At 41.5% G+C, this 25,310-nt stretch overlaps 2 protein-coding genes across 2 annotated transcripts in view; both read right to left on the bottom strand.

The window, feature by feature from the left end:
• Positions 1-4,349: 4,349 nt before the first annotated feature.
• The window catches only part of LOC135432396 (AF4/FMR2 family member lilli-like), a 77,000-nt gene continuing 56,039 nt past the window's right edge, over positions 4,350-25,310 (bottom strand). The window contains exons 4-7 of the mRNA XM_064688091.1: positions 11,818-12,248; positions 6,551-6,639; positions 5,815-6,367; positions 4,350-5,737 (exon numbers count right to left, since the gene is read on the bottom strand). Coding sequence (XP_064544161.1) covers positions 5,123-5,737; positions 5,815-6,367; positions 6,551-6,639; positions 11,818-12,248 — 1,688 coding nt within the window. The 3' untranslated portion in view covers positions 4,350-5,122. The remainder of the gene's footprint in view (positions 5,738-5,814; positions 6,368-6,550; positions 6,640-11,817; positions 12,249-25,310) is intronic.
• LOC135431495 (protein arginine N-methyltransferase 1) lies at positions 6,315-8,291 on the bottom strand. The gene is made up of 3 exons (XM_064686666.1): positions 6,718-8,291; positions 6,551-6,639; positions 6,315-6,367 (listed from the first exon to the last, which is right to left on the bottom strand). The coding sequence occupies exon 1, from the start codon at positions 8,253-8,255 to the stop codon at positions 6,744-6,746; it is 1,512 nt and encodes a 503-aa protein (XP_064542736.1). The 5' UTR covers positions 8,256-8,291; the 3' UTR covers positions 6,315-6,367; positions 6,551-6,639; positions 6,718-6,743.

Raw genomic sequence — 25,310 nt, 5'->3', positions numbered from 1 at the left:
AACAAGTTTCTTGTCAATAGGTTTTAAATATTCAATCACAGACATCTTAAATGGTTTATCATCTGCAACTGCTTGTGCTCACAATGTGCGCTGCTTACGGCTTGTTCTGAAGATTAAGTTAACTGCTTGCTTATTCTGCAGTTTTTCGAGATTTTTGTAAGTAGTTACAGAATTAGAAAACGTTTTATAGCTCAACGACCGAAGAAACAAAGTTCGCATATCAAGAAATTTTGGAGATCGTAAAAACGTTGTTAACTGCTTGAGTAGCTGTCATAGTCTAAATGTAGTCTTTATAGCTGATTGTCTATAATACTTATAAAACAAAATAATATTTATTTATTAACAAAATCAAATTTTGAACTGTGGACTCTTGTTTTTATGGCTATACTACTGCGTGCACTGCTTATTCTTACGATCATCGCTGTCTGCACTGCCAACCGATTTTCATGAGGCTGGGATTTTTCTCCATGGTTTTCCCTCTAAAATAATCTGACATTTAAATCTGACTTCATATTTTTTAGTCGAAATTCATGTCAAAATCTTACCCTGAAGATTCGGGTTTAGACATGGATCAAAATTTCCCAACCCCATAACTCGGTCAAAACTCAACCGATTTTCATGAGGCTGGGCTTTTTCTCCATGGTTTTCCCTCTAAAATAATCTGGCATTTAAATTTGGTTACATATTTTTTAGTCGAAATTCATGTCAAAATCTTACTCTTAAGATTCGTATATAGACATGGGTTCAAAATTTCCCAACCCCATAACTCGGTCAAAACTCAACCGATTTTCATGAGGCTGGGCTTTTTCTTCATGATTTTCCCTCTAAAATAATCTAGCATTTAAATCTGACTTCATATTTTTTAGTCGAAATTCATGTCAAAATCTTACCCTGAAGATTCGGGTTTAGACATTGGTCACAATTTCCCAACCCCATAACTCGGTCAAAACTCAACCGATTTTTATGAGGCTGGGCTTTTTCTTCATGATTTTCCCTCTTAAATAATCTGGCATTTAAATCTGACTTCATATTTTTTAGTCGAAATTCATGTCAAAATCTTACCCTGAAGATTCGGGTTTAGACATTGGTCACAATTTCCCAACCCCATAACTCGGTCAAAACTCAACCAATTTTCATGAGCCTGGGCTTTTTCTCAATGGTTTTCCCTCTAAAATAATCTGGCATTTAAATTTGGTTACATATTTTTTAGTCGAAATTCATGTCAAAATCTTACTCTTAAGATTCGTATATAGACATGGGTCAAAACCCCAACTCGGTCAAAACTCAACCGATTTTCATGAGGCTGAGCTTTTTCTCCATAGTTTTCCCTCTAAAATAATCTGGCATTTAAATTTGGTTACATATTTTTTAGTCGAAATTCATGATAAAATCTTACTCTTAAGATTCGTATATAGACATGGGTTCAAAATTTCCCAACCCCATAACTCGGTCAAAACTCAACCGATTTTTATGAGGCTGGGCTTTTTCTTCATGATTTTCCCTCTAAAATAATCTGGCATTTAAATCTGACTTCATATTTTTTAGTCGAAATTCATGTCATAATCTGACCCTTGAGATTCGTATATAGACATGAGTCAAAATTTCCCATTCACATAACTCGATCAAAACTCAACCGATTTTCTTGACTCTGGGCTTTTTCTTTATAGTTTTCCCTATTAAATAATCTGGCATTTAAATCTTGTTACATTTTTTTGAGTCGAAATTCATGTCATAATCTTACCTTTAAGATTCGTGTTTAGACATGGGTCAAAATTTCCCATTCGCATAACTCGGTGAAAAATCATCCGATTTTGGATTGGCCTCTAGATCAATTTGGCATCTAAATCTTAAGATCGTTCTTATAGCGGTTACCACTACTTTATCTACGTTATCTACTTAGCTGCTCTTGCTTTTGCTATTAACACTGCATTACAATCTTACTTTCATTATATGAGTGATTGGCAGTTGCTATAAAATAATCCAATTATATATAATATTGAAAATCGTTTTTATGGCGGCTAATTTTTATACGGCTCTTTCAAGCCGTAGCTGCTTATTACGGTAAGATTCTGGTACTGCTTGCTTTGATTTTGTTCAAATTTCTGGAACTGCTTCTCATGCAGCTTTTTCCACCGACCACTGCTTGTTATTATGGTAAGATGCTAGGACCGCTTACCTGATTTTATAGCAAATTTTTGATTTATTGAACTGCTTCGTTATAGCCATACTGCTTGTTATTGTAAGCTGCATGAACTGCTTACTTCGATTTTATAGCTAATTGTTGGGTGGCTTAAACTGCTTATCATGCAGTTCTTTCCAGACAAAGCTGCATAAGCTGTTCGAACTGCTTACATCGATTTTATAGTAATTGCCGACAGCTTGAACTGCTTCTCACGGAATTCTTCTCAGCCTTAACTGCTCGCTATTATGTTAAACTGCTTGAAGTGCTATAAAACTCAAAACTTCTCAAGTGTCGCTAGTCAAGTGCCCAGCACTGTGCCGCCCGCTGCGCTTGAAAACGAAAGTTTAGATACGACTCGTGGATTTGTTCTTTTGTTAGATTTCAATGTTATATATATTCATGAGACAACAACAATAATGAGTAATAATTTTAATATAGTATTATGTATTTCGCTTTTTATATGCTATGTATGCATTTTTCTGCTTGCTTTTGCTTTTATTTTAATGCCCGTTTGTTTTTTAAAAATTTCGCTAGTATTTAGTTGAACTCTTTCGCTTTGCAATGTTACGAGTATTTCTTTTTTTTTTTCGGCTCCTGTTTTTGTTTTCTTTAAATATTTTTCGGGTTTCATCACATGAAAAAGATGAAAGAAATAAATTTGAACTGAAATCAAATTTCAACTGTGATTTTGGGGCCCGTTCTTATTGTTGTTTGTTTTTTTTTTTTGTTTTAAAGAGTTTTGATTTGCTTAAGTTAAATTAAATTTAAATTTTGCGCCCATTCCCAAACCCAGCTAAATGTTATTTATTTACATTATAGAAATATCAGTCAATGGCATCGAGTGCTACTTAAATGGCTCGTAGGACTTGCCTAACTGCTTAGTTAGTATCATTTATATAAACATAATTATCTAGTTAATTATGCCGCTATTATGTGCTATGCTTTAATGGATCGTAAGTATTGAAACCATTCAATGTTTATACGAGTAACGAGTAATTCGGGCTCTATTCGTATCATTTCGCACATTTGCTTATCATTTGGAAGTTGACATCAAAACTATGTTATGTGTATATTGCATTTTGTATATATAATATATACTTTACTTATGTATATACTATAATTATTTTTGTTTTTTTTTTTTTTTTTATATAGATAATGCCGCTAGTTTGAGTGCTTTGATTGGAATTGCTGGTACTGCATCTAGATTGATTAATTATGTTCTCGGGCCTGTTCTAGATATCGATTCCATTTGAAAACTCAATTTCGAGTACATTTCGAGGCGTGTTCGGTATCGAATCGAATTCGAAGTGTTTTTATTGCTACTCAATACCAATTGTCAGCTTCAACACTTTCGAACACTTTAAAATTTGATCGCTATCGAAATGTATATCGAATAATTGATCGTTATCGAGAACAGGCCCGTTTGCTCATACATACGTACTTACATACAGCTTTCGCTCTCTCTCCCTCTCCCTCTCTCTTTCTCTCTCTCCCTATACATACCCACATATTGTTCGTCTAGGACCAAAGGCAAAAAAATATACATATACATATATATATATATATATATACTTATATATACAATGTGTGGTTACATCTTTTTTTTTGTTTTTTTCTGTCAGTTTCCTTGAGCTCCCAGCTCTTTGCTCAGTACGTTATTTATTTATTTTGGAATATCATATTTTTTCCCGAATATATGAAGTAACGACGCCGAAAATATGCATGCTAGAAAACTCTATATAATATTCTAATAATAATAAAAAATTTAAGTTTTTTATAGTTTTTTTTTTTTTTTTGCTTTTCAAACGGTCTTTTATATTTCTGCAATTGTTTGCAATTTTGAGATTTGTGCTTAGAATTTACATTGCTGTGTACAAACGTATTATGTACATACATATATATTATATATATATATATATCAGTTATATATATATATCTCATAATTATTATTATTATTACATTTTAACTTATAGCGTTAATTTTATTATCGATTTATTTGCGCTATTTGGCTAAACTAAATAAAAAATATACACCTGCACTTGCTGACGACCTAACCCCAAAAAGAATCCCCAACTTTCCACTGCCACGCCCCCCCCCCCCCCTCTAACATGCATTCTATATACGGGGGGAGGGGGAACTGTGCTTCTCTACAAAAAAATCGAAGGGCTTACGGTGCTTGAACACATAATACGGCAAGGGGAATTCAATTTAATTCAATTTTCAAACAATAATTCAAATTTCGCTAAGATTTTCCATTTCGTTCAATTTTCCATTTTTCCATACACCTCGCTTTTAACTATATACAAATTTAACTGGTTAATACAAATATTAGATATATATGCATATATATATATATATATTTTAATAGATATATATCAATTTGAATTGAACTAAAAAAAAGTTGCGTGTGTTCCAGCACATTGGGGCCATCATACAAATACAATATATAACTATATATATATGTCTATATAGAAGTGTGTTTATATAATCATAGGTTGGCTGATTGATTTGGTGGTGGGTAGATAGAGTATAGATAGAATTTGTTTGCTTTCTTTCTCTGTGTGTGTGTTAAAAACTATATAGTTATATATTCAAACTAAAACAAAATACAATATGTACCGTTATGTTCTCTATATATGTGTATTATCTGTCTCAATTTTTTGTTTTTCTTTCTTTTTTTTATGTATAAATATTTTAGCATGCGACAATGGAAATGATCTCTCCAACCGAGTCCTTAGTACAAAACTAAATTGTGTCTGTGTCTCTGCGTGTGTGTGTGTGTGTGTGTGGGGTGTGTGTGGGGTGTGTGTGTGTGTGTGTAGTGTGTGTGTCTCCTCTCATCGTTTACAAATTAAATTCTGACTAATAAACAGTCTTTTCGTGCCAGCGCGAAGTTCTTGGACAGATCGTGTACGAATCTGTTACGGCTCCAACATGGAATTATTGCGTCGTCTCATCCTGCTGCTCCTGCTCGGCAAGGCTCCCCGTCGCCGTCGCCGGCGCCGCCGCCGCTGTGCTGCCAAAGCTGCAGGCGGTGCTCTTAAGTGTCGCCGCATTGGCAATGGGCAGGGCGGTCAACGGTGCCGCTGCCAGCGATGAGGCCGATGAGGATGGTGAGACACAGGCGGGCATGCCCGCGGACGAGGCCAGCGATGAGGCCGACGATGACATGGACGCTGATGACGCTAACGATGAGCTGCCCATTGTTGTGGGCGTGGCAACAATAACTGCCGTTGCCCCAGCCCCTGATGCTGCTGCTGCTGCTGCACCCGAGCCCGTCGCCAGCGACGTGGGCGACTTGGGCGAACTGATGCGTGAGAAGAACTTTGTGATGGCATTCGGTTTTGATTTTGTTGCGGCAGCTGCTGCCAGCGCATAAGCGGCAGGTGAGGTGGCTGAATTGGAGGCAGCAGCAGCAGCGGCGGCGGCGGCAGCAGCGCAGCTATTAGCTGCTGCCAGGCGATAACTGGCGTTGGCGGCGCATATCTGTTCGGGCACATCGCGTACGGTTTTGTTGGGCGGCGGCTTTGTATAGGAGCGTGTGATTTCCGATTGCTGTATGAAGAGAGAGAGAGAGAGATTGGCATAAGATATTGAGCGTGTCTGGGTGGGAGGGAGAGTAGAGATCTCACCTGGTAGCTGCTGCGTATTTGCAGATGACGATCCTGTCCGTACTCGCTGTCCGGCAGTGGTACATGATGTGGGCAGCGCGGCGTCCTCTGCTGCTGCAGCTGATATTGGTAATGTTGATGATGATCGGCACTGTGGCTGTTCAGCGAGCTGCACGAGGATGTCGATGTGCACGATGTGCTGCTCAGATCGCTCTTAAAGCTCCCGCTGCCCGTGTTGCCGTACTTCAACGTGGTTGCCTCAATGCCACCGCGTGCCACAAAATTGTTAATACTATGCGTGTTGTTGTTGTTGTTATTATTGTTGCCGCTGCCGCTGGGCGGAGTTGTCATGCGTTGTTGTTGCTGCTGCTGTTGGTACAGATAATGTTGTTGCTGTTGTTGTTGTTGTAGTTGATGGTGGGAATGTTGTTGCTTATTGTTGTGATGTTGTTGCTGCTGCTGCTGCTGCTGCTGATTGTTGCTGCTGTTGTTACGAATCACAGTTTCGCCATGCACGGCCAGCAGCTCACGTGCTTGGAGCGCATCAACGCGCATTCTACATCTAAATTGATCCCTGTTTAAAAGAATAGACAACTTTATTAGACTACTATTAAGTATTACCAGGCATTGCCCGGCACATATTCGTTTTCTGCATACATAAAAGAACTATAAATGCAATTGCTGCTGGCTTTGAGCCGGCGACTGTCCTCTATACATTCTTTTACATATTTAGGACAGGTCTTGGTTAGCTGCTTACCTGTCATCGGGTGGTGTGCTCAATGATGTGCGGGTCGGAACGCCAAGCCGCTCCATTCCCGCGCAGCCGGCCGTCTGTACCGATAGCATCTGCAAGCAAAGAATATAGAAATTGACATTAGCACAAGGCTTTCTCCATATTTACAATGTGTTTTATAGTATTCTAACTTTAATTGAGGCTTCTGTCGGGGGATCTAGTAGTACTGCCTGTCCTGGCACTGCGCCACCTCGTCGACGGTTTGAAAGCGCGGCGTTAGCAGCCAGCTCTTGAGCACCAGAGGATTGCTCTGTACGCCATCCGGTGTGCTCTTAAAGAACTCAATATCGATGCGCATTTGATGAAAGTTTGGCTTGGGCTTGAAAACTAGGTGACCCGTATAATTGAATTTCTGGCGCATGATAAAGGGCTGCTCCACAAAGAGCAGGGTTTGATGCCACAAGGATTTGAGGGGCGAGTTGAGGCAAGGATTGCAGCTCAGCTTGTGGGGCTGATGGGCGCGACTGAAGGCCACATCAAAGTAGAGCACAAAGCACTCGAAATACCCTTCCTGCTGCACCCGCAATTGTATGTCCCGATCTATGCGCAAATCCTCTACACGGGCTGTGCGCAAATCCAAGCTGAGCACCTGATGCGCCAGCGTCAGCAGCCGTTCGCCTTTGGTCCGGACAAAGCGCGGCTCGGCCAGCGCATAACGTCGCATCGCATTCATATTGAAGCCATAAACGTCGAGCCACCAATTGCAGCGCTCGTTCTTGAGCCGCTGCTCCGCACCGCCCAGCAGATAAAGGGCCGCCAGATCGGGCAGGATGAAGCCGTTCGGCTTGAGCCAGCGATCGCGCGCCTCGAGCAGCTCCAACAGCTCCGATTCGTAGAGCAGGCACTGGCCCATCCAGTTGCACATGATGCCATCGACGCGCTGCGGCAGCTCCACATTGGCCACGCGTCCGTGCAGCACGGTTATAATGTGCTCCCACTTATTGGCACGCACCACCAGCCGCGCATAGTCCGTCACCTGGGAGTGATCCAGCGCGTAAACACGTGCGGCGCCCGCCCGAGCTGCCATCAGCGCCAGCGTGCCCGTGCCGCAGCTCAGGACCAGTATTGTGCGTCCTTCGAACAGATGGCGATTCTCCTCGATGGCCAATTGAAAGAAATGCATGTGCTGTTGCTCCTTCTGCCGGCTGCGCATATTCTCCAGATGCGCGGCAAAATCGTGTCGAAAATCGGCGGATGTCATGCGGTCCACCGTTTCCAGCTCATGCGGCACACAGCGCGGAGGCGTCGGTATGCGCGGACAGGAACGGACGCGACCGGAACCACGGCCACGTCCGCGCCGACTGTCGAAGTTGGTGTCAGCTGTCGGCGTTGTTGGGCGGCTCAAAATTTGTATTTGGGGCGTGGCAGCAAATGTGACGACGCGTTCCGCAGGCGATTTGGCTGAGCCATTGACCAAACCAGGAATTTTCTCTGGCGCACCGTCGCTGCCTTTGTTCGAGGCATTAACTATAGCTGGCGCTGCAACTGGAATAGGAGCTGGAGCTGGAGCTGGAGCTGGCGTTGGCGCTTTGGCCTTGCTCTCACGCACTTTGGCCTGCTCTCGCTCGAGAAAAGTGTGAAAGTCGCTTAGGGTAAATGTTTTCTGCTTTTTGCGACGGCTGTCATCGTTGCTGGCACGTGCTGGGCTATTTTTTACATGATGGGACATTGTTTTTATGCATGCGTATAATACTTTTAAGTTTAAACAGACCCAACAATTACTTATTAGAGACGCGCAACAGTGAGAGACGGCAGATCGCGAGCTCAGAGCTGCTCTCTTGGCGCCAAGAATGTGAATGGTCTTCAATATAATCGATATAAGCAAGGTTGCCACTATTTTGCAACAGATATTAAGTACCTTAAGAACAGTACCATATATCCCAAAGGGAACGTCTTTAAAGGCACACAACACATAGGGGTACAAATTGTACCAATTTCGTAGCAACCTTGTACCATTTTGGTACACACGTAAAAAACGTGGTGGCAACGCCATCGCTCTTATTGGCTAGACAAATTAATCGAACCAGCTTAAGAAGTATCGGAGTTGTGCGTGCTTGTTACAAAATTAACAAAGTTTGTTAATTAAATATAAGGCGGTTTATTTTGTGTATCTAACGTTTTGTGTGTTTATATCTATGTGTGGCACGTGCCCTACGCACATAGTTCGCAAAATCAAACCAGTAGCTTGCGCCTTTGTGAGTTTTGTGCAAAAAGAATGAAATTTGGCCGAGTAACGGTACTGATCAAGCATCCAATATATACAAGCATACATACATCCATAAACGCGTGTGTATGTATGTAAATTTATGAAGATTGCATATTGAACGTGTCGTTGCCGCTGACATAATTCCGTGTGTCCCACATTATTTTGTGGGGCTGCTGCCCCGCCCCCGTGTGCACCTGGCGATTGATGTGTTCAAGTGAGCGTGACAAATGACAAATCTAGCAAATAATTTTTTTTTGTGTTTTTGGCCGCCAGACGTTGTTGCTTTCCAACCCTCCCATTTAAATTAAACAAAATATGCTGGCAAATTTGCGAATTGTTATAAATGCACAGCCATGAATGAACATTCATACATATGTATTTATGTATGTGTGTAGGTAATTGGTGTTACATTGTCTTGATCTAAATTGTGTGTGAATGGCAATAAACATTCGCTGCGAACTACTTGTATTCGTTCTTTAGGCAAACGATCAAACGGTAAATCTTACGAATGGCTGCAAAAAGTGATATACGAAAAAATTAAAGAAAAAATGTAATTTTGTGCGCGTGTGTTTTAAAATCTAATTATTCTATTCGTCGCCGCGTGTGAAAGTGTGCGTGTGTATGCGTGCAACATATAACGGTAATAATGAAATCTGCGCCGCGTCGTCTGTCGAAACGCACATATTTAATAACCAAATTGAATTATTCATTGGCTAACGGCGGCAAATAAAATTCGATTAAAATGCGAGTTACGCGTCGACGTCGACGGCAACAGCAACGGCAGCAACAAACGCCGCCTTGGGTTATTAGCGGCAATTGTGTTTCTTATTGCGTTGGCTGCGCCGGCAGCGCCAGTTACGACGCCCACGCAACGCTTTCGTCTTCGTCTCTGTTCTAAATGCCAAGTCACGCATGCACATGTGTGTGTGCGTGTGAGTGTCAGTAGTGTGTGAGTATGTGTACGTCTGCTGATGCTTAGAAGATAGGCAGAAATTGTGATGAAGGCGCTGCTAAAACAAAGCAAATTCACAATAGGGCATATGCACGTGTGTGTGTGTATGTGTATGCTTTCCCATGCTGTTTGTCAACGACAATGCGAATTCACACACACACACACACACATGCAATATGTATGTGGGCTTGTAATAAATAATGAAGCATGTTTCGAGTTGTCAACGCAGCGAGCAACAATTTGTCAAAACTCTTCGCCATCTTCGTTCTTTGTTTCTACTGTGTTGTAAATGTGAAGAGAAGGGTATATTAAGGGTACATTAAGAAGACCCTGCCACACACTTGCAGCTGTCACTGTTTTAGGAGTCACAATTTATAAATCAGGTAGAATCAAAGATTACGGTTACAACTTATATAATTGTCACTGTTTTTGGAGTCACAGTTTAAGAATCTAGAATTACAGTTTTAGACATATTGCCACTGTCTAAGAGTTACAGTTTGAGAGTCATTTACTCCACAATATGAACTCCCATCCACACATTTGAAGGTGTCACTGTTTTGGGAGTCACAGTTTAAGAATCATTAGAATCACAGTTTACAGTTACAGCTAATGTAGTTGTCACTGTTTTGGGATTCACAGTTGAAGAATCACTGGTCTTCACTGTTTTACACTTCACACAGGGTATCACGCAGTCGATTGCAGCCCATTGCAACTTCTGTTTAATTGTATTACCGCTGCTTGGTGGCTTGGCCGGCGGCATTGCTTTGGTCTTTGCGGTAATGATGTAGCCCAAGATGTGGGGGCGACTGTTGGCAAGGTTTAACCATATGTAAAGTCTTAAAGTCGAAGCTGGCTGGCATTCAACTTGGCCAAGCTTAAAGTAGGTGCAGTTGTCAGGCTTTCGTATTCAATTTAAAATATAGATATTTTCAAATAAATTCAATTTACTTTCATCATAATAAAGACATAACGCAAATGGCGAAACGAATTTGGCCAATGATCAAACAAATTGAAGGCAATAATATAGGCAAAAATGAAGAAGTCTTCCCTCCAGATGTGCCATGCATCCGGCAAATACTTTGCACAATAATGGGCCAGACACGGGCACGTTCCATGTTGTCTCGACATTGCATAACATGGATAACAAGTACGAAAGTGCTCTAGGACAGAGTAGAAGATACTCTGATACCCTGTATTGAGTTTCTTAGACGCATATCGAAATATACACGCACACGCGAACTTTAAACTTTGAGCTTAGCTTCCATTTATGAAAATCGCAGAGAAAGCCAATATTTGGGGGAGTGGGAGAAAGAGAGTGCGAAGGATTGAGGCAAAGGAGAAAGAGAGAGGTTCTTCGTTAGAGAATGAAAAGAGGTCGATAGGGATTGAGTAAAAAGGAGAAAGAGAGAGAGTAAGAAGGAGAGAAAAAGCCTGATAGCAGGTTATGAGAGAGAGTCAGCATAAATGGAAGAGAAGATATATTCCTTCCGACGGTTAGATAAATCAGACAAATATTTTTCAATTTTATTTCCATATGCCTTACTTCACGAAACCAGAGAGTTTTTATGCCTCATAGAAAGGCACATTTCGATTGCACAACTGTTATACCCCTCACTATACATTTCTGATGGGTATAGGATATAAAAAGCAACGTGAAGAACGCAAAAGGCAAAAGCCAATAGCAGCAGCAGGCAAACCAAATTTCCTACAGTTGTTATATAAGCCCGACGGACGAGGCACGTCGCACGTCGCACGACGCACGACTCGGAGCTGTTGCTTCAAGGACTTTGCCACCCCAAGACGCCCAACCAGCGGCTACTATGAATAGTCGTCTGTCTGTGCTGCGGGTTTTCGCAGTTTTCTTTTACTTTTTGTGCAAAAGGCAAAATGCAGAAGGAAGAACGGCGCAAAGCGAAAGCGAGCAAAACTTTTGACACGTGTCGTCGGCGGCTTCTTCTTCGTTTTGTCTTTTGCCTCTTGCGTGTTGCATGCCACTCCCCACTCGCTCTCCCTCTCGCTCTTCTTTTCGCTTTTGATTGGAATATGCCACCCACATTTTGGTACTCTACTTACGGGTACAGAATGTTCCGGCTCGGTTGACAAAAGTGTTGCTGTTGTTGTTGTTGCTGCTGCTGGCGCTGCTGCTTCTGCTGCTGTTGGTGCTGGTGTTGTTGTTGCTGCTGCCGCTGAATTCGCTTGTGCTGCTGCTGCTGCTGCTGCTGTCTGCGTCAGTGGAAGGGCCAGAGCAAAGGCAGTCTCGTTGCCCGTCGCACTTTTATGCCCAATATTACGACCACAGCCGCCGTTGTTGCTGCTGCTGCTGTTGCTGTTGCTGCGCCGTCGCTGCGACGCGCGTTGTTTGTGCCGTATACGGTGCGTTGTTGTTGCCGCTGCTGACGCCGCTGCCGTGGAGCTGCTGCTGCGTCGCAGTGTAATCACAGTGACCAGCACGCTGCCACACACTAAACACACGGCTACACCAATGGCGATCAACAGAACGTTGCCTGAAATTAAATAAAAGCAACAAAAGTGGTAAGTATTATGAAATAATATCAAAAAACATGTATTTCTTTATTAGTTATTCTTTCTTTTGGGAGTTCGAACCCTTCAAACTACCTTGGACAGCATTGTAGTTTTTAAAATAAGCAAATCAAAGGCATAATTATTCTAAACTACCATTTGGGCATTAAAAAATTGAAAATAATTGTCGGGTTTGAACTGGCTTGCCACCTGCTTGCCAGTTCGACTTTCAGATCTAGGCCAATAACTTCATAATTGTAACAGTGACTTTATAATTATTCTAAAATACCAATAATTCATAAGAAAAGTGAAAATGATTGCGGGGTTTGAACCGGCGACTACCTGCTTGCCAGTTCGACGTTTTCACATCTAAGCCATGCACTCACAATAACTTGATAATTATTGTAAAGTACCATTCATTTATAACAAACTTGAAAATTATTGTTGAGTTTGAGCCGGCGACCACCTGCTTGCCAGTTCGACGTTTACACATCCAAGCCATGCACTAGACTCTGTCTTTGCTCAGGCGGTTCAGATAGTATTTAATTGTGTGTATACGCCCAAAATTTTGACTCCACTTTAGTTCAGGTGCATTCTCACCACAAAGAGTCATAAGTCACAGCAAATTTTGAATTTCTAAGCTAAAAACTAGGCAGATACGCCCACACACACACATCGACACTCATGCAGAATATAAACAAACAGACCGTTACGAAATGTTTTGAAAATTATAAATAAATGCTAAAAATACTGCAAAAATACTCGCCAAATACTGATGCGGCACTAAATGAAACAATGAAAGAGCAACAATAGCAAACGCAATGCTTTCCATTGTATCAGCTAAAAATACAGACATAAATGTCTAGATATAGAGTACAAACATACATACACACACACATACATATGTATACACATATATATGTACATATGTATGGGTAATTATGTACATAAGTGCGTATGCGTCTAGACTAGATAGCAGACGACTTAAGCGATATGAAGCACACATGCGCAAGCGTCTGGCATTCGTAGATATTCATGTTGGATGTGTGTTTGTGTGTGTGCCTGTGTGTGGGTGTGGGTGTGTGTGTTTGTATGTGTGTGTGTGTGTGGGCGGACGGACAGAGACCGATAAACAAACCGTCGAACCAACTAACCAGCCCAACAGTCAGACATGTTATACTTATGCTGGCCATACACATACATATGTATGTATGTTTGTGCAGACAGAAAGTGAGACCCGGTAGTAGAACCCATATCTATAGGCATGTTCTATGTGCGTTCGCTTGCGCAACACACCATATTTTAAAAAAATATAAACAAAGTATGCGGTGTCTGAGGTAAATTCTAGTATTTTAAATGCAATACGATGGTCACACTGAAAAAGAGAAATGCGCTTTTATAGTGAAATTTAATGTTTTATATATATAAATTGAAGACTTTTCACCACATGTTCTTATAACAATTGCCAGAATTGGTAAGAAGAGGTATATATAAAAACATATTGTGTCTTTTAGTATTTTTTAAACACCAAGCCTGGTTGGGTCCTACAGTATTTAGAACACACTAATAGGAGCTTATTTAGCTAAAAATTGTGTTCACAGCTGACAGTATTAGCATAGGTCAAAAATGTTGTTACTTAGTATTTAAGGTTACTTTTGGTATTTAAATAATACAATTTGGTAATTAAAAATACTAGTTTATATACATTTGAATTATATAAATTTCCATCAATTAATCTAGCGTCAAGCTGAAAGCTTTGAGCCATTTCCTCATATATTTTCTGCCGCCTTTGCACGCAATTTTGCTCGGTCAGCATACCAGGCATTGTAAATATTTGTGTAAGGTCTGTCGCGCGGCTGTTTGATCTACAGTTACAATAAAAACCGACAGCAGACCGAGGCCAAACAAACAAACAGATGAGAAAATGGCTCGCATGACGCAGACAATGTCTGGCTAAAAGTAATATGATTTAGGGGGGGGGGGGGGCTATGAGGGGGTTTTGCCTGTCTGGGATCGGTCAGGTGAGCTTTTGATCAATGGCTAAGCAAGTCATTGAAAAAAGAAAACAGCGCAATGTTTGCGATTATATCAAATACCAAAACGTCAGACAAAAATTGCAAAAATATAAAAACAACAAAAATGATTAAAATGCAAAAAAAAGTTAATCAACTAAAATTAAAATGTACAACGACTATGTCAACAATGTGTGTGTGTGTGTGTGTGTGTGTGAAAAAGTGAGCTGGTGTGCGTGCGCGTGTGTGTTTATGCTGTCTGGCTTCAACTTTACAACACTACAACAACAACAAGTGGCACTTTAGACTTTTGCGCATTCCCAGCCGCTGTCGCTGCCAGCGTCTCCACTGACTTCGCTGCCGACAGCCGACAGGTGACTCAACCGGCTCAACGTAGTTTTTTTTTCTTTTCCATTTTATACTTTACGTTTTATTTTTTTTTAATTGCACGACGCATTGTTGCTGTAATTTTTATCGCAGGTGACTGATTGAGCGCGTCTGCGCCACAGTCATATCTAAAAGAAAAAAAACTAAAAAAAATAAAACAAACACGTGCACATTAATGTGCCTTACTCAGGCGGGTCACATGCTTTGAGCAACTCATTTGCGCCGGGCAAAGTGCAGCTGACGCATTCTAAGGTGTAACCCGATTAGTTAACCCAATTGCAATTGTTTGATTGAATTTGAAGGCTGGTAGTGTTGCAAAACAAGTGAAAATAGAGTTATGAAGAATTAAAGCAACAAATGCAAGGTGTTTAAAGGGAACATAATAGTAGAAATGAGAAATAAAGTGTTGATAAAAACCAAAAGCAGTTTTTTGGTTACGGACTCAAGAGCTATTGAAGCATATTTATGTTTTCCAGTGTTAAGAAACTAGTAAAAATAGTATTGTATGATATAAAATTCGAGTATACACCTAAACATTATAAAAAAAATAATCGCAATACTGAAAAAACCTAAAAGAAAGGCAACTCCTTTTTTAAAAGTGCTTCAAAAGCATAACACACACACACACGTGTTGTATAGCGTAAACTGATAGACAATTGGAAATAGTGTTGTGTAAGGGAAAATAACAATTATCTAGTGTTCTGTAAGTTATAAAACAAATGGATGTGTGCTTAAACGGAGATTTTAAAGTATCAACAACGAATTCAAATCAAGTTCTTAGTCGAGAATAATTTCTTTCAAAGAATTCGATGTAGCTCGTTTAAGCTTTTAACACGCAATAAATTAAAGTGACATATTAAGCTAATGTCATTACGAGTCTTAGAATTAATATTTGTTCAATATGTGGACAGCTGTTTGGTTCTTAGAGACAACCCCCTCCACCCCTCCTCTCAACGGACTTAGCAGGCAATCAGCTTGTGGTCTGCCTTCGGTTGGCCGCGACTTAAATGGATTTTATGGCTATTTTTAGTTGACGCGCTGATCTCCGAGTGGGCAGGCACACCCGGTGCTCACAGTGGGCAGCGCGTAAACTTGTTTGCAACGCCAATGCACAAAACGCAATCTCCCTCTCCAGCCAGGGGCCATGGGCAGGTGCAGTGGGGTGGGTATACGAGACATGGAAATATCCAAAAACTTGACTTGGCCGGTTCCTTGAACTGCGCACACACAATGACTGGACTGTGCAAATGATAATCGGGCAATTTGGAGGCTGACAATCCAATTGATTAAGTGAAAGGAGCTGCCCCCGAGTTGGGTTTATCTAATATACCATATATACTATATGCGATATATAAAAGAGTTTGTACGAAATATACTGATGTGAGGCTTTAACTACGGCCTGAAACATTTCTACGTGGCGGAAAATGGAAAATTTGTACGAAAAACAGTAACACAAATTTAAGAAGTGAAATTTGACAATGTGACCCCATAAGCCTGCGTCGCAGGTGTCTGAGAGGTCGGACTGAGAAGCGGAAAGTCGCCGGCTCAAATCCAGCAGAAAATTGTAACCATTGACATTTTCAACAGCATATATTTCACCCGAGCGACGCCGGGCTATTATCTTCTACTATGCATGTACGTATCTGCCAGATACTGTATCTTTTGAGCTCGGTGAATTCTTCAAGTTATTAATTTAATGATTATGATGGCAGCGCTAATGACAGTCAAGTGCATTTGTTGTACACAAACCGCTCCGGCACCTCCACCACCCCCCACCCCCCCCACAACCCTGGCCGATATGACGATGATATTGTATGATATTTGGTCAGCTGGAGCATTGACACCTTAATTGATGTCAAGGTCTAACCTTGTGTGTCGCTGAATGAGGCAAATGTCGCGCCTGGAACTAAACTGAACTCAAATCAACTCAACTCAAATCGCCGTTTAAGTATGATAATACAAATATATATACATATATGCATAAGCATATATAGCTCGTTAGATGACATTGAACTTGAAGGAATTTTGCGCACCGTTTTGTAGTGAGACACAATTTTTTTTTTTCATTCTGTTATGAGTTGATTTGATGTATTCATTCGACTAGCTAAATGTGATGCAATTTGCGTTCGAATACTTTGTAACCACTCGTAACCACTGCCAATTAAATTGTAGCTACAAATCAGGGCTGAACAAAAGAGGGGGGGGGGGGGGGGGTGAGGCGAGAGGGCCGCTTGTCTAAGGCCGAGCAGCTGTATCGCGTCACGTACTCGTACTCATACTCGTATCTATGCACATTTTCATCGGACGTCGGGCGTCTGATAAACATTCAGCAAAAATAAATACTGAAATGCTGAGAAAAAAATTTCAGCTACTGACGTCAGTCGAGTGCCAGACAGCAGACGGCGATGCAGAATCGTTCAAATGTCTATATAAAATGTGAATAAACAGCGCAAATATTCGCATAGATCTTCAATTTGCCATAAACGGGCGGAAAGCGATTGCAATTGTGCCACCCAGTTAAACTTTTGACTGAAATGAATAGAAAAACGCACAGGAAAGAAAAATGAGAGCTTTAAAATTTGCAAAATTTGCCTTTGCCTGCAAAGGCCTGAAAACAGAAGGAGACTCATCATGGCATGCTCTTTCAACATACCAACTGCTGATAATTCACGCATCACACGAACTTCGAGCTTTTAAAACGTATTGAACATTACAAGACGTGATATAATGGAACTTAAAGCTGTTAAATCTATGAAAAATGCGTGAAAATAGAAGCAAACTTTTCAGGGCATGCCATTTCGCCTTACTAACAGCTGAGATATCACCTAGCATTTGCTTTAAATCGTCTTGGATTATATTTTGCCCTAATTGCTGGGCATACGATGTGTGCTTTTGGTTCGGGGTCTCGCATTTGGCAAACACACAAATTTGCCAAATTCAACATTAAAAACAAGAAAATTTTCAATATCAACAGACGTTCAAAGAAAAACAGAATAAAAAGAAATGCAAGCGTCAAAGTTGTCTCGCTGCTGACGCCGCTTCCGTTTCCGCCCAGGACTGGCAGAGAGAGAGGAAGAGAGAAGATGTATGTATTTATTTACATGTAGAGAGGGAGACACACGAGAGCCAACCCTTTAGATGCAATCGCAGACGCAGGTCGAGCCGCAGACAGAGCAAAGCGTTTGCTGGCAAACATGCAAATGAATGGGGCATAAATGTAAAAGGCGTATGAAAAAAAAACCAAGTAAAATCAAGCAAAGCAAAGCGAAGTCAAACCACAGACGGGCGACAACGGCACAGATAGATAGAGAGGGACAGAGCAAGAGTGAGAGAGAGAGAGAGCGAGTGAAGGAGGAATGTATGGAGGCATATTTAGAGGCAGAGCCAGAGGCAGACCTCGCCCAGTCTCAGTCTCAGGCAGCGTGTCTGCTATGATGAGCTCGTTTTTTTAAATTTTTTTTTGCCTGCCATTTGACCTTTAGCGAGTGCATGTGCATTCAAACGAGCACGAACGCAACAAAAAAATATAAAAACACGAAACAAAAATGAAGAAAAAACTATATTAAAAAAAAGGCAGTGTTGCGATTTTTGTATTTTTATAATCGCCTGCAACGTCATCGAGCACGCCGAGGCGAATGAATTGATTAATGCAAAATGTTGTGGAAAACTTTGCGCGCACGCGGCGTATGCGCAATGCGGCGCATAAACTGGCTGGTGACATTGCGTATACGACATGTACACGCTTTTCTGGCACATAATCATTTTTCGAAGGAAATGTGTTACGCCTTGACGCAGATAGCTCTAAGCTCATGAAATATATGCACATATAGTCGTGATCATCGAGGGAATATAAACTGAATTTCCATTGCAGGCATTACATAATCTTGAATCGGACCACTATGTCAAAAAGCTGCCAAGATAATCTCTATATCATATAGCACAAATAAGTTCGATTATTATATAAGTGGCAAATATATATGTAGCATTTGCTAGGGTATATTACCTTCTGCATAATGCATAGACAGTCGTGTTTTTTCCGCCTTTTCTTTGCATTTTTTTGTTACACAATTTTTATAGAGAAAGACACACACAGTTACAACTGCGCTCGTTTTTGTTGTCATAATTAAGTTCACAGGGTCTGCAAGTCTAGACACGAATTTGCTGCAGTCCAAACCCAAACCCAACCCAGCCGGCAAATGTCGGGGATGTTGATGACGGCGATGACGACGATGATGATGATGATGATGGAAACCCATCAACGTTAAGTTGCGGCTCTATGGCAAAGCTTTCGCATCCGCATTCGCATTCGTATTCTCGCATTGGCATTTGCCAGAGTCTCGCCACCCCCCTCCCCTCGTTCTATGCTAACAGACCCCCCTCCCCCCCTCTCCCGCTCCGAGCAATGCAACATTGTGTCATACTTTGTTGATTTTGCGCTCGTTGTTTGTTTGGCGCTTCTGTTTTACTCTTGGACTTGCCGTGGCCCGACTGGCCCCGACTTTTAGCCAAGCAGCTGGCGACGGTTGGGGGTTGATTTTGCTGTTTTGTTTGCTTGGAGCTTGCCTCAACGTAGCTGCATGCAAATATTGACAGAGGCTTCGAAATATTACGAAAAATTGCCTCGGCTATTTGCCATTGTAGAGTGTTGTTTTCCTTTTCGTTTTTTTTTTTTTTTCGTGTGTATCTATGGATGTCGCGAAGGGTCTGTTAGCTGTGGTTGGGGCTACGTTTTGTAAGCTGCAACGGCCAATGACTCATTGACCTCGTTGTTGTCCCCTCCGTCCCTGCCAGGCGCCCGCATCTATGCTTGGCGTGGCAGCCTTCCCTCATATGTGGGTCAGCGCGGGGTAAACTAGTTTAATAGAGCGCGGCGCAACAATGCCTGCGACTGCCTGCATATCCTTAGCATAGGAAATGGCGTCTGGCTAAAAAAAAAAAACCATGTCAACCATGTCTCGAAATTGTTTTAGTTGTTTTTTGTTGGCCCGCTTTTAGCGCGTGCTCAGCTTTTGGCTTGGCCCGTGCTCAACGGCTGACGGCCAGCGTCGTCCGTCGTGTTCGTTTCTGCTGGAATTGCGCTGCGTATACGTAATATATTACTCATACGCAGACAACAATGCGAAATTGCGTTTTAATTTCCACTTCTATTCGGATTGCACTTTCAACGGGGCCGCCTTCAGTTATCAATGAATTCTGTTGCCTCTTTCCGTATCGTCGAGGCCTCCAAAATAATAATAAATAAATAACTAAAATGATAAGCGCCAGCTGAGCTGAATTTATGGCAAGCCTAGAGCGGCAAAAACCCATATATGAATATATATTTATCTATTTGTATTTTCATGTAGTGCTTAAAAAATCATATTTCGAATTTCGCAATTCGCACTTTCTTTGCACCCAAGCGCATTTCAGCTGTCTGTCTAGCTATCTGTCTCTTCAAGAGCGAGAGAGAGAGAGCATGGCTAGGGGGTTGAGGGGGTTGCGGTGGAGGTGGCAGCGCGTGTAGCTAATTTGTTGTCGTGGCATCAAGAGCCGGGTCCAAGTTTAGTTTCGGTTCTGCCCGTTGGCATTTTTTTGTGGCCAAACAAAATGATTAGTGAAAAGCTATTAATGGCTTAATTAATATATATTAATTGATTATGTTCGACTTCAGACGTTGGCTGCGGCTATTGCAGTTACGAATATGTACATTCGATATATTCACAGGGTCTAAAAATAAGTTCACTCGAGACAAACGGGCAAATAAATGCCTCAATTGAAAATCTCAACTAAATTACGCTCTGACCTAGTCAGAGGGCAGTCGGGAATACCAATCGATCAATCGATAAAGGGCAAAGAGATAGCACTGCACGCGGTGAGATTCACACTTAGCTACAGTGAACACTCGAAAGAAAGAACGGACCCCATGTTAGAATTGCTAAGATATCATAAGCTAGAGTTATTTTTAAGAGATTTTCTGCTTTACTTTACTTATTTTCAACATCTTTTGTAGAGAAAGAATAAAACTTATAAATCACTGTACAACACTAGAATATAGTGTTTGTTTATGCCCCTATACGGCCCCCATATTAGAATTATTTAGATTTTATAAGATACAATTACTTAAAAGAGATTTTTAGATCTTTTTATTTCTAAATTTTTTGTATAGAAATAATATAACTTCTAAATCACTGTACAACACTAGAATAAAGTGTTTGTTGATGCGATTCTTATCAAAAACAATTTTACAGCTTGTGCACACTGGAAGTCAACAACTTGTTTTCAGTTTAACATTTTACCAACACTGCTTACACTTTTTTTGCACCTATTGATAGCTCTGTTCTTCACTGTATTGAGTTTGTAGTGTAGTGCTGGGGATCGTCGGCACTCGACTAAAATTGATGTGTCCGAGCGTCAGGGTGCACGGCCGTGCCATATAAATACCGAGCTTGTGTATATGTCGCAAGGCACATGGCAGACAGTTTAGACAGTTTCATTTGATTTGCCAGACATTTATCGGGGGAAGACAATAAATTTTGATTGCAATTTGCAACACTGTCGCTCTCCCGCTCTCTCTCTCTCTCTCGCCCTTCCTCTCCCTCTCTCTCTCTCTCTCTCTGCAGTGACTGGCGTTAAAATAAATGCCGATTAAAGCGCAGACTAAGTAAACGCAAGACAAAAAGCCAAAAAAAAAAAAAAACTTTTAGCCAGACGCCGACTTTGCAGTTTTTACCATTTTTGTTATGCTTCCTCTCTCGCTCTCTCTCTCTCTCTCCCTCTCCCTCTTTCTCTCCCTTTTCCTTTGCATTGTGCACTGCACCAAATCACAACAATTGTTGTTTTTGTTTTAGTTTTAGTTCGTTTCGCTCGTTTTTTTTTCCACTTGTTTCTCGCCGCTTTTTGCATGACGCGACAATTTGTCTATCTATTTTTAACTATTGCCAGCCCGCTCATGCCCACCCCCTCCCCCCCATCACTTTGGCCATTAAAATTTACTCGTTCCGTTTCGTCCCATGCCATGCCATACCGTCCCGTCATACAGCATAAAAATGTGTGTTTCTTTTTTTTTTTTTTTCGTCTTTCGTTTTGTTTTTCGAGGCCTATGCGTGATCCCCAACCCGCCTACCCAGCGACTATCTCTGCCTGTTTCTGCTCTCCCTTCCTCTCTCTCTCGCTCGCGCTCTCTCGCTCGCACGCTTGGCAGACATTCAGTGTTCAGGAATTTTATTTTGATATTTACATACATGCATGTGTGTTTGTGTGTGTGTGTGTGTGTGTGTGTGTGTGTGCGTGTTCTGTTTTATTAGTTTCAGTCGTAGACAATTTGAATTTTAAATTTCTATCTTGTTTTCTTCCTCTTTTTTTGTATTTGGTAGGTTTGGCCAATGACCGTCAACAAAATTAATGCGAGCTCATTTTCAGCAAACGCAACAAAAAAAAAAACCTCTCCATTCAATGCCCCCCTTTACCCTTGCCATTACCCCTAGCCCGGCACATGCCGAAATTATTTCATTTTTTTCCCCGTGCTGTTGTCAAGAAGCCGCTTCGACGACTTTTAATCAGCAAAAACGCCGAGACGCAGTGTTCCAGACACGCGTATACTATATAGTTGCAGACGACATCGACATCGTATTCGACATCGAGTGATTATTTCGATTTTATAGATATCGCTGAAAGGTGCCGCACGAACCGTTACGATATGACTCTTGGCCTTGTCTGTCTTGCGGGGCGCAGCACGACGATTCGCTGGGATTTCCAGTCTGGCTGACTTAATGATATCTCATGTCATTAGCCAGTCACCCAGCTAGTTGGTCGATGTTTTTTTCCTGATGTAATCGAAACTGTCTGGCACTGTCTGGCGTCCCCCTTCCACCCCCCCCCCCCCTTTTAACCTTTAGCTGCAACCCTCTCCAAAAGCTGATCAATCAATCGCATTAGCCACGCGCTGCGGCAGCCATTTTTATTACAAGTCCGAATATTGCCTGAAGAAAAATATACGAGCAAAAAAAGTTACGCAATCAGGCAATTCTATTGACCTACATTTCGTTTTTGGCAATCAAGGATGTCTGCACACATACACACACACACTCACACACACACATACGTATATATAAATATATGTATATTTGGCAGACAGGCAAGAAGGAAGCACAGGCAAAAGCCAGAAGGCAAAGCTGGCAAAGCCATTAAAGCAGGAAGTTGCGCATTTTGTGTGCCAAGCCGAAGCCCAAGCGGCAAAAGGACGCACACACAAGCGCACAGGCACACACACAGACACACACACACACACATGTGCACATGCTTATGTGTGCGGAACACGCGAAACGCGAATAAATCATTGATGAGGCAGTCCCGACGCCTGAGCCAAGAGCGATACGAAGGCATATCCATAATAAACGAGCCGCTGCGACTATGTGTGTGTGTGTGTGTGTGCCTTGGTGTGTGCGTGTGTGTGCGCCTGGCAAATGTAGGCCACAGGCGCGTCTCCCAGTTGGCAGCTTAGCTTGTTGCCAATCGGCCAAAGTCTGCTGACAGTCGAGACAAATTTCCGAGAAGACCGAGCAGAAGCATTGTGCAATAGCAAGAGCAAGGAATATGCAAAAAAAAAAAAAACAGAATATATAAAAAAAAAACGAAACATTCTTCGTGCAGCTACACCGAAGAGTTTTTCTCAGTTCTAGACGATGTAAATACAGTGAACGCTGCCATACGCGGACAGCTAACACAAACGAAGGCGAGTGTACGTTTAGAGAAGCTTTTACTGTATTATATCTGTGGCATATCAGAAATTCATTTATAATATAATGTTATTTAAATATATAATATAAAAATATATAGTTTATAGTATATATCTAAAATATATTATATATATTTATATTTTTATATCTAAAATCTATTATTTTTATTTATATTTGTATGTATATAATATATTATATATTTGTAAAATATTCTTCTTTGTTTGAAGTATCGACTTATTGCACTTATAGAAGAATTTTTCAATATCTAATTATTTGAATTGTTCTCAAGAAAACACATCCTGAAGTGCATGGCATGCTTTTAGAACCTGTTCGGCATGCATTATTTCAATGCTTTTTGTTAGGATTTGGTTAAAACAAATAATTTCACAATATTTCCATTTCAAACAATTTCAAGTGCATGTCATGCTAAAGGCACGTATTCTGCACGCATTCTTTCACGCCTTTCTTCTTGCCTTAAAGCACACAATTTGCGTTAGACACACAATTTCGCTGAGTGTAGCTGTCTGTCTGTCTTTGCTGTTTGCTGTGTGATTTATGCGCCGCTTTAGTCTCTGGTCTCTGGTCCCCGGTCCCTGGACCATTATCAAGCGATAACTCGTTTCCGTTTGCCAGCGCCCAGCGCTGTGTGCTGCCTTATCACACAGTGCACAGACTGCACTCTCGAGCACAGTGAGCACTGCACGGCGCGAACCGCGCGGCCCACACACGTTGCCAGCGGCAGACGAGACGCGGTTGAGTGACGTCGACATTTGTCTTTGCCTCCGGTGACGACTTTGGGCTTTGGTCATTAATTGCCAAAGCTGCAGCTCAGCAGGGCTGAGCACAGCTGAGCGCTCGGACCGGAGAGCTTAGAGATACATAAGAGACAGAGAGAGAGAGAGAGAGAGAGGCAAGAGACCGAGAGAGCTAGCTAAATACATAATATACTTAGTCGTAAGTACAGTCTTTATCAACTTGTGTGTCTCCGCCGCGGGGGCAAGTCAAAAAGCATGACCAAAAAGAAAAAAAAAACAAAAAAAAAACCCATGTCCGTCCTCTTTCGCGCGCTGGATGATTTGCTAATCATTGTGACGCCCACACACACACACACACTCGCACACACACACGCACAGCTTGTCTGGCACACGCATACATATATACGCACATATAGTATATATTCTCATGCGATTTTGATTTACATGCGCTGGCGACGAGCGCGCGGCCTTACTTTTTATTACATAATCAACAGCAGACTTTATGTTGTTGTTATTTTTATTGGCGTCTAGCATTCAGTTTTCTATAATTTTATCAATGAACATTCACATACGCCGCCCCCCCCCCCTCTCCACCCCCTCTCGGACAGCTGTACACATTTTCGTCTGGCTTTGATGTGTGCTGGTGTTTTTTTTTTGATTTTTTGGCTACATCACATTTTACTTTTGCATTATAAAATACGGTCTTAGGTCAGCGGGCGGCTGACTAATGCCTCGTCTGATCTCTCTCGCAGCATATTTTTTGTGCTTGTATCTGCTCTGAGCTCTGAGGACGTCACACGACACACTGCGAATCACACAAAGGCCGCATGTCAGACAGACGGCATTATTAAAAACAAAGCTGGAAATCCCAGTCGGAACCAGGTTTAACATAAGTTCAAGCTGCATTTATAGCAAAAAGTTGCTTGCTTTAAAGGCTTTTTCTTAGACGTATTGAGAATTTTGGCATTTTTAGCTGCATGGCATGCTAAAGGCACTGATTTTGCATGCATTTTGTAATGCCTTTCTAGAAATTGACGGGCACAAAACAAACTGAAGACTGCAGGGCATGCTAAAGTAACGTATTATTCACGCATTATTTCATGTTGCTCTTACAAATTCTGTTTATTATATCACAAATTATATGTGCTTTATTAGAAAAGGATTCTTTTTAGTGCATG

Source organism: Drosophila montana, unplaced genomic scaffold (assembly GCF_035044405.1).
Source record: "Drosophila montana isolate Dmon_TW-CO22-7 unplaced genomic scaffold, ASM3504440v1 contig_1455_1, whole genome shotgun sequence".
NCBI lineage: Eukaryota > Metazoa > Arthropoda > Insecta > Diptera > Drosophilidae > Drosophila > Drosophila montana.
The sequence above is the reverse complement of the archived record's forward strand: the minus strand, read 5'-3'. Positions and strand labels throughout refer to the sequence as shown.